Raw genomic sequence first — 13,323 nt, 5'->3', positions numbered from 1 at the left:
ATTCACGTCGTTTGAATAGTTAGAAGTTAGATTCTATCATTTTCACACAAATCGGTATAACTTCGCACCTTGCATGCTCGCAAATATCAATATTGTGCAAACAATTTTTGGCACGCCCAGTGGAACCTCACTATGCCGCCAAGAAAGAAAGAAAACTTTAGTCAGGAGAGCGGGGATTCATTGGCTAATCAAGAGGGATCTCAGGTTCAACAGCCCAAGCAACCTATTGTTGAACCACAGGCCGAAGAAGTTGATATGTAGGTTCCCACCACGACTACGAATAATCAAGTTTCAAACAGAGTGATGGAAGAGTTGACTGCTATAAAGATTGAGGAAATTTCACAGGCATTATCTAAGGCAATGTCTAACTGTGTTGGAACTTTTCAAGTTCGCAATCTTGATTTTGATGATAATAAAACTTGTTAATTGTGTTACTAATAATCTACCTTAGTGTGCATCATCTAGGATCACTCACGAGATGTTTACATCGCAAACTGGAGACCCAATTGATCACACAAAATGAATCAGTATAACTGATTACGTCAATTGAGCAGTCCAGCTGATTGTCTAGTTGATAGGTGGTTCAGCAGGAGAACCTCAGAAGCCTGGCAAGCCGAAGGAGAACGAAGAAACCCAGCTGATCAGTTCAACTGAACAAGAGTGGAATCAGTTCCACTGACGAGTCAACTGATTTCACCAGCCCAACTAAAGATCAGTTCAACTGACCAGTTCGAAGCATCAGTCAGAATCTTTCAGTTATGGATGAAGACAAAATCTTTTAATGGAATCCAGCTGTACGTGAAGGTACAAAGTCATTGTCCAGTCAAATGACAATAATGGACGTTGCATCTGAGCATTAAAGACAAAATATTTTAGAAGAGCAGTCGAAAAATCGAGACACAAAGTCCAAGAAACGAATTCAAGATGCAACAGATACAACAAATGAGTCTCACTGTACAAAAGGGGGGGAAGAGCAGAAGAAGGCAGTAGAATCCATCAAGAAGCGCCTTGAGCCAGATAGTACAAATGATAAAGGACCAACAGACAAGAAAGCCAAGAAATGAACAGAGTCCGATATCAGTTGTACAGTCTGTTGGAGCTTTATATTTTAATTTTTTATTTTGAAATGTTTGTACAAATCTGTACTTATCTCTTTCAAAATTAATGAAAAGTTTATTCTTATTTATGTATGAATATGTACATATCAGAAGATTTAATTTATTTACGCATCAGTTTTAGATAATCAGTTTCAGAAAATCAGATAATCTAAAGAATTTCCAATAATCAGATAAACAGTTCAGAACTCTAAGTTTTGTCAAACCCTGAAAAGGAGGAAATAGTTGGAAATTATAAGTTTCAGAGTTTGACAAACTGATAACTAACAAAAATGAAAACCTGAAATGAACAGTAACTGAACTGAAAGAACATAACTGACCTCAGAACTTAAAGATACTTATCGAACTGAAATAGACCAAGTAAAACCCAAGTAAGTAAAGTTATCAAAATTATTAATAAGTCTCAAACCGATGAATCAAAGATTGACAAACTGAATAATATAGCAAAAATGAATGTAAACTAATATAACATAACTGAAAACTGAACTGAAGCTATAAGAGTGTTCGAACTAAAAGGACATCAGTCAGAACTAATTTAGACCAGCTGAACTGATCAGTCGACTAGTTTTACTCCTGATCAGTTGGCAACATCATCAGTTACCGTTTTGAATCTCAGCAAGCAAACTGATACTCCGTAACAGAACAGAACAGATGAAGCATACAGTTTAATACATTGTGCCTTTTTCAGAAAAAGTTGTCTACAATGATCAAAAGACGATTCAACAGATATTAGTCATTAAATGTATTCAATGTGACTGTTGGAATCGAAGACAATATATAGCTGAAGAGTTCAGTTGTGAAGTGGTCAACATTCTTACAAAAAACGATTACAAACGACCAATCAGTTGCAATTTATTTTCACGCTCATACTCAATTTGCAAATCGCAATCTCAATCTCATACTACATTAAGTTATTCATAGCAGTCAGGCTACTCATTTGAGCTGTTCAATTTTCAACTGATAAATTTTGTAAGAAAAGTTAAGATTTTTAGTTTGACAGTGTTTAAGTCCAAACTAAATTGAGTTACATTTTATTGTAATTAATCAAAATCTTTTATTGAATGCATATCCTTGAGATAGAATGGGTGACGTAGGAGCATTTGAAGTCTCTAAACATCGATAAAAATCGTTGTGTTTTATTTTCTTGTTCATTCATTTATCACAGTACCCTAGCCAAAATGTTCAAATCTATTCTTCAGTTTATTTCAACACTATATCAGTTAACTGATCGATATTGACATACATGATTTTAGGATTAAAGAACTGATTCACATTTGAAAAATATCCTAAAAGTGTTTATTCAACCCTTCCTCCTTCTAAACACTTTATCCATATTAACCGATCCTAACACAAGTCCACCTTTACACTCACTGATGTGTTGCACAACTCTCTAAAGATATGCAAACATGATAGAACCCCATCTATATGTATTCACCCTTTCTATGTCCTTGTGAAATTGCTAATACATAAGTTTCACATCAGCACCTTATGAGTCCAGAAACATACAACCACCAATTATCATTAATCCATACAATGAGAATATTGTGCAACGTCTTCTTCTGTGCTATGATCATTAATCATATTATTTAGGTAGTGGTCTCGCAAAGCGGTCAGATAATAGTGTGCACCTTTAATACGAGAAGATATAGGCGTAAAATCCAACCAAATTGCACATCACTGTTGTAATGCATGTTTGTTGTACGAGGTATATACACTAGCATTCCATCTTCCTGTAGGGTGATTGTGGTCTTGCCCACTGTAAGATGGAATGCGTGTGTTTCGCAGCGCCATCTCTCAACTATGGCTGTAAGCAAGTGATTGTCATAATTTTTAATATGGTCACACTGAATGACACCATAGAACCCCATGATGCTAGATATACGCGGACACGCGAGTGAATCCCTACATGATGCAATTTCTATAGACATTTGTCCGACCGGCGTGGAGGTATGAGTGCATCAATATTTTTAGCGTTGATATTATTTGCAATGTGTCTACCCTACAAATACAACACATTATCCGTGTTTTCATCCACCCTACAACCAATAAACTCAAGATTATAACAAATATTTAAATTGTTAGGAAAAAAATTAATCACATATTTTATATTAAATAAAATTATTTTGTTATTCAGCTGTACTTAATAAACTGTAGACGATGAAAATGAATGATGATTGTGTTAAATGTTAATTATGGTACTTCAAATTTTAAAAAACAAATCTAGTCATGCACTATTTATCTCATATTACAAAAAATGAATGGTTCATAATTAATTATTTATTTTTAACAATGATAGTATATCTCTTACAACTCACAATCTTTTAAATAATATATTTTGGTGTTCTCGTAATAATAACAACATTAAATATAAAAAATAATTTAAATATTATCAACAAAAATAATAAAATCAAATTTATTAATAATTACATGTAGAAGACACCTTCAAAATTTCAAATGCAGCAATGAACCTCCAAAATAAGCAACACAACTCCAAAATTTAGGATGATGGAACTCTTCGCAATAATGCACCTCCAAAACAACTCCAAAATATAGGACAATGGAAGAAGGGAAGGAGATGCTCGATTTATATAGCGTTCACACGTGAAGTCCGTCCGTGAAGTCTTCACGGGTCCATTATTATTATTATTATTTAAAAAAAAAAACGAATGAATCTGGTGCAGAGAATACGGATTGTGCTAGTTCCATAAAGGTTTTCAATTTGAAACATTTTTATAATAATTTTTTTATTTTATATTATTTTTTTCAAAAAAACCCTTTCTTTTAAATTCAATTAAATTAAATAAAAATAATATAAATTTGGGTCTAAAAACACACATAACGGTTCTTTTTATTATTAAAAAAACACTTTTTTAAAACTATTTGAAACACTTCGAAAAAAAACCACTGTTTTAAAACTATTTGAAACACTACGAAAATTCTAACAATAATACCCTACACGGTTTTCATTATTTTCAAACATTCCCATTACATATTAAACTACTAGTAACATGCATGTTCTATTATTATTTTTAATTTGATAATTTAATCAAATAATATTAAATAATTAATATAAAATTATTTTCGATTAAGAAAAGTTGTTCGATTTAAAAGGGAAGTTTTGTTTTGATTTTTTTTATTTAAAATATGGAATGATTTGAAAAGATTTTTAGTAGAATAAGAAAGATAATTATGAAATTAAATATTTTGGTGTTCTCGAAAATAATTATTCTAAAACCCTCAACGTAACATTTATTATTTTTATATATAGAGAAAGAAATATAAATTGAAAACATACAGAACATTGGCCAAAAATATATTCTCTCCCACCCCCAACCCCACGTGTTTTATCTCCCTTCACTTTCCCTATTTGACAACACAAATCGCTTTTTCCCTCTTTCTAAATTACTCTCTTCATTAATCCCTATTTTACAACACAAATCCCATATGTGATTAAATTTCTTTTGTGGGAGATGATTAAAATTGCAACTCCATACATGGATACCATCGCAGCATCCTTGGAGCGATCCCTTCAAAATTGTTCGTTGAATGACCAGCAGAGCAGCGGCGGCTGTGGTGGTCAGCCACACGGCTCAGATTCGCCGGGAAATCCCTCGTCAGACACCGCCTCGGCTTTGTCCAACGCGCTAGAACTCATGTCACAAGCCTCGCTGCCTATTCATTGGGAACAATGTCTCGACTTAATGGTGAGATAAATTTTAAGATCCCTCCATTATTCCGATGTTATTTTGTCCTTTATTGGTTTTTGTACGAGATTTAATGCCATAAACCTTAACAGATCTTAATTATTTCACCTCTGTTATCTGTTTCTTGTGCCGAAAATCTTCGATCCTTTAATGGTTGTTATTTATGACGCTCTTTGTTCATTCATCTCCTCATTCACTGCAGTTTTTCCCAATATATTGAAAACATACATATTGAAGCTGCTCCAGCCCTTTTTCTTCCAAAAATAAAAGCCTGGAAAGGAGACAAGTTTAGTTTTTCCGGCTTCTGGTCATTTTACATGCATTTTCTTGAAAAGAAAAGATTGATGGTGCTAGTTTGATTGATTCTTCAATAACAGACTGGCGAAATATACTTCATAAATTGGAGAACAGGCATGAAAGCAACGGAAGATCCCCGGTCAACGGCGGAGTACGTCGGCGGTTATTATTCGGAAGACGACTGCTGCTCGTATGACAGTGAAGGGTCATCATCTCCTTCAAGAGGGCAATGGAGTGGTGATAAACAAGATTACTGCTGTCAAGAAAATCTTGTAAAAGAGAATAGTAGTAATATCAAGTCGAATACTGTGCTTGTGGTGGCCGGATGCAAGAGCTGTTTAATGTACTACATGGTGCCCAAACAACTCGAAATCTGCCCAAAGTGTTATGGTGAACTCCTTCACTTTGATCGATCCGAGAAGGGCTCCCCATGAATCGTTTCTGTTATCTGTTTTTTTCTTGAATTAATTTCTTTTCTCTAAACATTTCTTTTTCCTTCGAAAGAAACTTTGGTGGAGTGTTAATTAAGCATATTGGATGGAGATGATGTGGGGCTATGAAAATTACCATTCGTTGCAATTTTTCTCTCACTATTTTTCTGTCATTCTGTTTATATATTATGTGTTTTTAATGAAATATTTTTGTGCATTTATAGATTAATAATCAATTATTTGTTTTTTTTAAAAAGGAAGAAGAAGATTAGCTTAAAAGAGCCAGCTATGTCAAATGAGGTCGATTGTGAAGTAGTTATAGAGATCAATTGTGAAATCGCGTCCGAATTCTTATTTTGAATGAAGTACAAATTAAGAGATAACTAAAGTGTTGTTAATTAAGTATTATTGAGTAATTGATAATTCGGGATCAAGCTGTTGGGATCCACCGAATTCAAAATGGACAATCGGATCTACTTCAGATTACATTATTCCGAAAAATCCAACTAGACAAATGAGATTCTGACACGTGACAGATAAGATTGATTCGAATTTTCTGAACTAGTACGGATGCAGCCTATAAATGGAAGTTGATTTCTTTTGTTTCCTACACCGCATTCTTCAGAAAGAGTTCTAGCCATATACCTTAGGTTTTCTAGCCAATTTCTAGGGCACTTCGGTGTCGGGAAGTTCGGAGCTAGTGTCGACTCGAGGAGGGGGTCGGTGAACTGAGATCGAGACATCATCAGTGGGCTAACGACGGACGCATGTATAATCCTAAAGCCGTAAATAGTGATTTAAAGATCATTAGGGAGAATCTTGTAGCATGTTTGGTAATTCAGGATCTGGTTTGAAAGTGATTTCATTATGTTGGTATTGTCTAGGTTAAGAGTTTTCTGTCAGATTGTTTTAGTGAGGTACGTGATGTACTGACTGAGATATCCAAGCGTAGTATACACTCTTATATGCTGCATATTTATCTGTTGCATGATGCATGTTTTACTGCTTTTGGCATATTTTTCATGACATATCATGTTGAGCCTGATATCTTTTGAAATATACCTCATTTTTTGGGGCCGCTCAGCCCTATTTTGTATTGTGGACGATGGGACATTGAGAGCTACAGTGTCCGATTAGACCTGCGGGCTCTGATGACCTGGACATTATAGGTCCACGTCTTGATGATGAGTGTGAGAGCCAAAACATGCTTAGGGTAGATCAGAGACTAAACACTCAGGCACTTCTAGACTGAGCATGAGATTCTTAACTTGATCCTTGATATCCGAGCATATTGCATTTCGCATGCATCATATCAGTTTGTATACTCGTACATTCTCGTATTGGGTGATTGTCGCTCACATCCTTGTTTTCATCTTGGACACCGCATTCCACGAGGCAGGTCTTAGGTTGGACGGTTCGGACGGCCAGGACAGTGGCTAGAGCAGTTGGGTTTTCGATGGTGATCCAGTGGAGGTTTTATGTGGTATATTGTTTTCTCGTTCATAATTATGTTTTCGATATGGTTGTATTGACTGATGTTATTGTTATATTTTCGTTTGGATTAAAAGATAATTAAGTATTTTTGTTTCCGCTGTTTAATTGTTGTTATTAAATTTAATGTTGCATGTTTATTAGTCTGTTTAGTAGTGACTCGGGTGAAGGGGTTACATCGCGTTTGCTCAAGCTTGGATCCGAGGGGCGACATCATCTCTTTTTACATGATTATGAGGGATTTAATTTTGTTATTAATAACTTGTTTTCAATTTATGATTTCTCATGCAAAAAGTGTAATGGCCGAAAATCAGTTCACATAGATCGCATACATGAAAATTATTAAATTGCTAAAATATTTTAATTAAATGATTTAGGATGCATAGATGATATATTTTGAGTTACTAAATGATTAATTATGCAATTTTTCTCGATTGCGTAATTTAAAGATTTTCAGGCGAATATCGATAGTTGGCCGGGGACGGAAGACCGAAGACGATTAATGTGTTAAAGATTTAAAAGATAAATTTTTATTTTTACTTAAAAATATTTATTTTAAATACTTTAATAATTATTGCATTTTTAAGGTCATGTTTGAATTAAGTTGTGGGAGCAAGGGATTTTTTTTATTTATAAGGGATATTTTTGTAAATAGATATTTTTAAATCTTTTAATTTGAGGCCTAATTATTTTATTAATCTTAATGAGATTAATTAAATATATAAAAAGTTAGGCTTAATTAAGCTCATTAATTAAGTGTTTAGGAACTTTTAAATTCTTTTTAAAAAAAAGTCCTACACACACCTAAACACACACACCTACACACACCAAAAAACACACACATTTCACGTAACTTGATAGAGAGAAGAGAATAATCGGCTGAAACAAGAGAGTCTTGGGCAGCGAAGTTTTCGATTTTTTTCTCCTTCATTCTTCGATGTTCTTCCTCGTTCTTCTTTCCATCAACGATCACCCGACTCCCTTGCATCATAAGGTGGGATTTCGGTGGGGTTGTGACGAGAAAAAAAGGGTTAGAAAAAATAGAAATTGTCCTCCGTTCGTCATCACGTTCCACCGCTTCGGTAGTAGTATTTCGAGCATTTTAAAAGCAAAGACACATTTCTAAACTTTTTTTGCACCATTTGAATCATATTATATGCATTTTATGTTTTGAAACATGAAAATTATATTGATCAAATTATTTGACGATTGAATGATTATTTTTCAATGTTTTGACTCTTTTATGCTTGTTTGAGACGTGTTATGATTTTAAAGGACATGCTGCCGTTAGGGGACGTTGATGGATTTTAAAAATTGTCTTTTAAGTGGTAAACGACGGTTGGACCGTAGTGAAAGGCGTGTATGGGTGAGGCTTGAAAGTTAGGGTTTTCCTTGCACCTTTTGGGATTTTCCATCGGCTAGGTTGTAGGGTGCGAAAGGGCTGGTGCGGCTGGTTCAGTAGGGTCCAGGATGATCTGGTCGTAGTTTGGTCCTAGGTGGCTCGAGGATGGTTTTCGAAGGTTTGAGAAAAAACCTGGCTTGAATTGAGGCTAGGGTTCGAACATGGCTTAGAAAGGGGTAAGGTCTCGAACCGGGGTTCACGGGGGCTAGTTCGTGGCTCACGGGGATAGTTTAGATATGAAAAGGTTATGTTTAAATTTTGTGATAAAAATATTAAGGTTGGAATTAATTTGGGATTAAAACGTTTTACGGTTCAATTAATAACTCAATAAATCGAAAGTCTCAGGTTTATGTTTAAGAAAAATGTTAGAAGTTAATTTTAAGCTTATATGATGATTTGGGGAAGGATCAAGTCAATAAAATTAAGAAAAAGTCAAAACCGAGAATTTTAGAGTCCGATGGTAAAATGGTTATTTTACGTCCCGGGTAGTATGAAAGGTCTAGCAATGTCCCAAACATTAATAATACATTCCAAAGTAGTACCAATCAAATCTTTTAAGCCTTCTTCAACTGTATAGTCCATTACATTGAATAGTCTTGGAATCCCTCTCATTCCGATGTAAAAAGACCGTTTTACCCTTGGACGTGACATTTTTCGTTTTTGCCTTTTTCTAGATTTTCTTGACTCTAACATGTCCCAAATAATTAATTTAGCCAATTAAAATTCCCATAATTTTCTTTAGCTTAAAAACTAGGCTTTTTAATTATTTCGCAAATTGACGTTTTGAAGGTGTTTTAATTCTGAAAAATCCCAAACTTTAATATAAAATTCCTAAATTCTAAATTTAGTCTTTTTATAATATTTTATCCCTTATGGACCGTGACTCGACCCCCGTGATCCGTTTTCCAATTTAATTTAGTGGTTAAAACCCTTAATTGACCCTTGAAGGTTCAACCCGAGCCATCTTTCGATTTTATCGAGCCATCCCCGAACCATAATGAACCAGACCCTTACCAACCCACTTAGGTACCCTACTGAACCATAAAAACCCACGGAAAACCCCCAAACATAAAAACCCAAGTCCCCCAAGTCCCACCATGTGCTGGCCGAGAACTGCATAGGTATGATCCTCACGTTTTGGTGCCTAGGACTCTAACCCATGGCTTGGCTCTCTAACCAGCCACTCTACACTCGCCTAGGACTTTAGGACGCACCCTGACCCAGCCCTTGAACCCCAGGCCAAGCCCCATAGCCCCCACGCAAGCATTGAACCTGCGCGCCTCACATGCACTCTCGGGTAGGAGCCCATAGTGGGTAGGACTCATCCCAGTCCCCTTAGTTCGAACCCTGGCATGATTACGACCCTACCCTTGACTCCCTCGTGACCCTGGCCAACCCCTGGAACGAGCCAACCAAGCCCTGGCCTTCCAACATGAAACCCGAACTCCATGACAGTTTGCACATGAAAGTGCTTCTCCTTTTTTCTCGATTCGGTGCAGCGTGTGTGCGTATGGTTTGGTGTCCAAATTCACGTGAGAGCATGATGGTCTGATCCTATATCATGGCAGTCCCTTATTCCATATAAATACATGTTATTGGCAAACAAAACTCATGTTTTAGAACCCATATACATGAAATTTCGAAAATAATGCAAAGTGCCACTTGAATTTCGTATTTTTCATGCGCAAAAATATAATATGGTGTGATGATGTTTTAGAAGGGAAGAGTAGGCGTGCCTTTGCGAGATTTACGCACGAAAAACCGTTGGCGATGACGAAGAACGGAGCAAGACCTTTGGCTTGAATCACCTTGGCAAATTCTCAAAAATTTCTTCAATTACTAAGCAAGTGTGTACCGTGTAGTCTAGGTAGGATTTCAGAATTGTGGGCGTGAGTTTTCAATGGGAGTTGTAGGATTTTGGGGTGCTAATCATATATTATATACTAATTAAACACTAACAAGGCTTTTAGGCCTATTAAGCCATCAATTAGGCCCATTAGTTTAATTAGGATTTAAATAGAATATTAAAATAGTTTTTGGTAAAATAGTTCGTAGATTAAATAGCCTGATTGCTAAAAAGTTCGCATTTTTGATGAAAAACCAACACCGATAAAATTTTCGTCCCGGCGTATTAAATCATCTCAAAACCCCATATTTTCAAAAATAAGAAAAACCCACAATCATATTTTAAATAATTAAAAATAATTATTTAATAAAAACATTTTTCGTTTTTCAGCCCTCGGTCTCCGTTCCTCGATCGCAACGTGAATATTCCTTAAAAAAAATACAGTTTTATGCAAAATGACAATTAAATCATATTTAATATAAAATCATGCATGTCACACAAATAATTTAGCAATTAAATCAATTAATTACTTATTTTCGTATTTCCTAGATTTGCATGACGTTGGATTACGTCGTCTTAAATTTGGACCTTACAATTCCTCCCCCCCTTAAATTAAATTTCGTCCTCGAAATTAGAACTTACCGAATAGATCTGGATAGCGACTCTTGAAGTCTCTCTCGGTTTCCCAAGTAGCTTGCTTTTCCGAGTGATTCAGCCACTTGACCTTGACCATTGGAATGACTTTATTTCGCAATCTTCTTTCTTGCCTTGCTAAGATCTGGACAGGTCTTTCCTCATAGGTCATGTTTGGAGTTAGTTGGAGTGGTTCATAATTAAGCACATGTGACGGATTCGACATGTACTTCCGCAGCATTGAAATATGGAACACATTGTGAACTCCTGAAAGCGCTGGTAGCAATGCCACTCTATAAGCTAGTGTCCCAATTCTCTCCAAAATTTCGAATAGACCGATAAATCTTGGACTTAGCTTGCCCTTCTTGCCAAATCGTATAACACCCTTCATAGGTGCTATCTTCACAAATACGTGGTCGCCCACTGCAAACTCCAAGTCCCTTCGTCTTTTGTCCGCATAACTCTTTTGTCGGCTTTGCGCAGTCTTCATTCTATCCCGAATTTTGACTATAAGCTCGGCAGTCTCTTCAATCACATCCGGACCAATCTCTCTTCTTTCCCCAACCTCATCCCAATGAATAGGAGATCTACATTTTCTTCCATAAAATGCCTCAAAAGGAGCCGTCCCGATAGATGATTGGAAACTATTATTGTAGGTGAACTCCACTAGAGGTAACTTTGGTTCCCAACTGCCTTGGAAATCAATAACACATGCTCGCAGTAGATCTTCCAAAACCTGTATAACTCTTTCTGACTGACCATCGGTTTGAGGATGGAACGCTGTACTGAACAACAACTTGGTCCCCATCGCTGCATGCAGACTTTTCCAAAAAGACAACGTGAATCTCGGATCCCTGTCAGAAACGATGGATACGGGAATCCCGTGCAGCCGAAATATCTCTCGAATATACAAGTCGACGTACTGAATCATAGTGAAAGTCGTCTTAATAGGTAGAAAATGCGCTGATTTGGTAAGACGATCAACTATCACCTATATAGCATTGAACCCTTTAACTGTCCTTGGCAATCCCACGACAAAGTCCATGGTAACATTTTCCCATTTCCACTCAGGAATAGGGAGTGGCTTCAATTTCCCCGCTGGTCTTTGATGCTCTGCTTTGACTTGCTGACAAGTCAAACACTCGGATACGAATCTCAAGATGTCCCTCTTCATGCCTGGCCACCAATATAATAGTTGCAAATCTCTGTACATCTTGGTACTTCCCGGATGGATGGAGTAAGGTGTGTCGTGGGCTTCCTTCATAATAAGATCTCTCAAAGCATCGTCACTAGGAACCCATAACCGATCTCAATAACGAACTATACCATCCACCTCTGAATATAAATTCCGGCCCTTGGCTTCATCTCTAGCTCTCCACTTTTGCAACTGCTCATCAGTAGACTGCCCATCACGAATTCTGTCTCTCAAAGTCGACTGTACTGGTAATGTGGCAAGATTAGGGGCCTCGCCCCTAGCATACATTGTAAGCTCAAAGCGCTGTATCTCGGACTGCAACAGTCTTTGGAGTGATAAATGAGTGATAACTGCTGCTTTTCTACTCAACGCATCTGCCACTACATTAGCTTTCCCCGGGTGGTAGCTAATGTCACAATCATAGTCCTTTACCAATTCAAACCATTTGCGCTGTCTCATATTCAACTCCTTTTGGGTGAAGAAGTATTTTAAACTTTTATGATCGGTGAATATTTTGCACTTCTCCCCATAAAGGTAGTGTCTCCAAATTTTTAATGCAAAGACTACTGCTGCAAGCTCAAGGTCATGAGTAGGGTAGTTCTTTTCATGAATTTTCAACTGTCTTGACGCATAGGCGATAACTCGGTCGTTTTGCATCAGAACTGCGCCCAAACCAAGTTTAGAAGCGTCGGTATATAGAACATACTCCCTTTGCCCTGATGGCAGAGATAACACTGGCCCGGTAATCAAGGCCTGCTTCAGCTTATCAAAACTGTCTCGACACTCGGATCCCCAGATAAAGTTAGCATTTTTCTTCGTCAAAGATGTCAAGGGCACTGCAATAGACGAGAATCCCTTGATGAATTTGCGATAATAACCAGCTAGTCCCAAGAAACTGCGAACCTCGGTAACACTCTTCGGTACTGGCCACTCTTTCACTACTTCAACTTTACTTGGATCGACCTCCACTCCACTACTAGAAATGATGTGGCCTAAGAAGGCCACTCTATCAAGCCGAAACTCGCACTTGCTGAATTTCGCAAAAAGCTTTCTATCTTGAAGAACTTGCAGTGCTGTCCTCAAATGTCGATTATGCTCCTCTCTGCTCTTGGAGTAGATCAATATGTCATCAATGAAGACAATAATAAACTGATCCAGATACGGCTGAAATACGCGATTCATGAGATCCATGAAGATCGCTGGCGCATT

General features: G+C 36.8%; 1 protein-coding gene and 1 long non-coding RNA gene across 2 annotated transcripts; both read left to right on the top strand.

Moving 5' to 3' along the window:
• Nucleotides 1-4,450: 4,450 nt before the first annotated feature.
• Nucleotides 4,451-5,695, top strand: LOC142524822 (protein CURLY FLAG LEAF 2-like). Its single transcript, XM_075628938.1, has 2 exons — nt 4,451-4,819; nt 5,197-5,695. Exons 1-2 carry the CDS (start codon nt 4,586-4,588, stop codon nt 5,548-5,550), a joined length of 588 nt encoding a protein of 195 aa, XP_075485053.1. The 5' UTR covers nt 4,451-4,585; the 3' UTR covers nt 5,551-5,695.
• Nucleotides 5,696-5,945: 250 nt separating this feature from the next.
• LOC142525354 (uncharacterized) lies at nt 5,946-7,064 on the top strand. The gene is made up of 3 exons (XR_012815059.1): nt 5,946-6,316; nt 6,432-6,464; nt 6,947-7,064. It is a non-coding gene; the product is annotated as an uncharacterized LOC142525354 (long non-coding RNA).
• The last annotated feature ends 6,259 nt before the right edge of the window (nt 7,065-13,323 follow it).

Source organism: Primulina tabacum, chromosome 14 (genome assembly GCF_025594145.1).
Source record: "Primulina tabacum isolate GXHZ01 chromosome 14, ASM2559414v2, whole genome shotgun sequence".
NCBI lineage: Eukaryota > Viridiplantae > Streptophyta > Magnoliopsida > Lamiales > Gesneriaceae > Primulina > Primulina tabacum.
Note: the sequence above shows the minus strand (reverse complement) of the source record. Positions and strands in the feature narration are given on the sequence as shown.

Coding starts and splice junctions, on each gene's coding strand:
- LOC142524822 (XM_075628938.1), top strand. CDS start 4,586: ATGATTAAAATTGCAACTCCATACATGGATACCATCGCAGCATCCTTG. Junction 4,820..5,196: donor AACAATGTCTCGACTTAATG/GTGAGATAAATT, acceptor CTTCAATAACAG/ACTGGCGAAATATACTTCAT.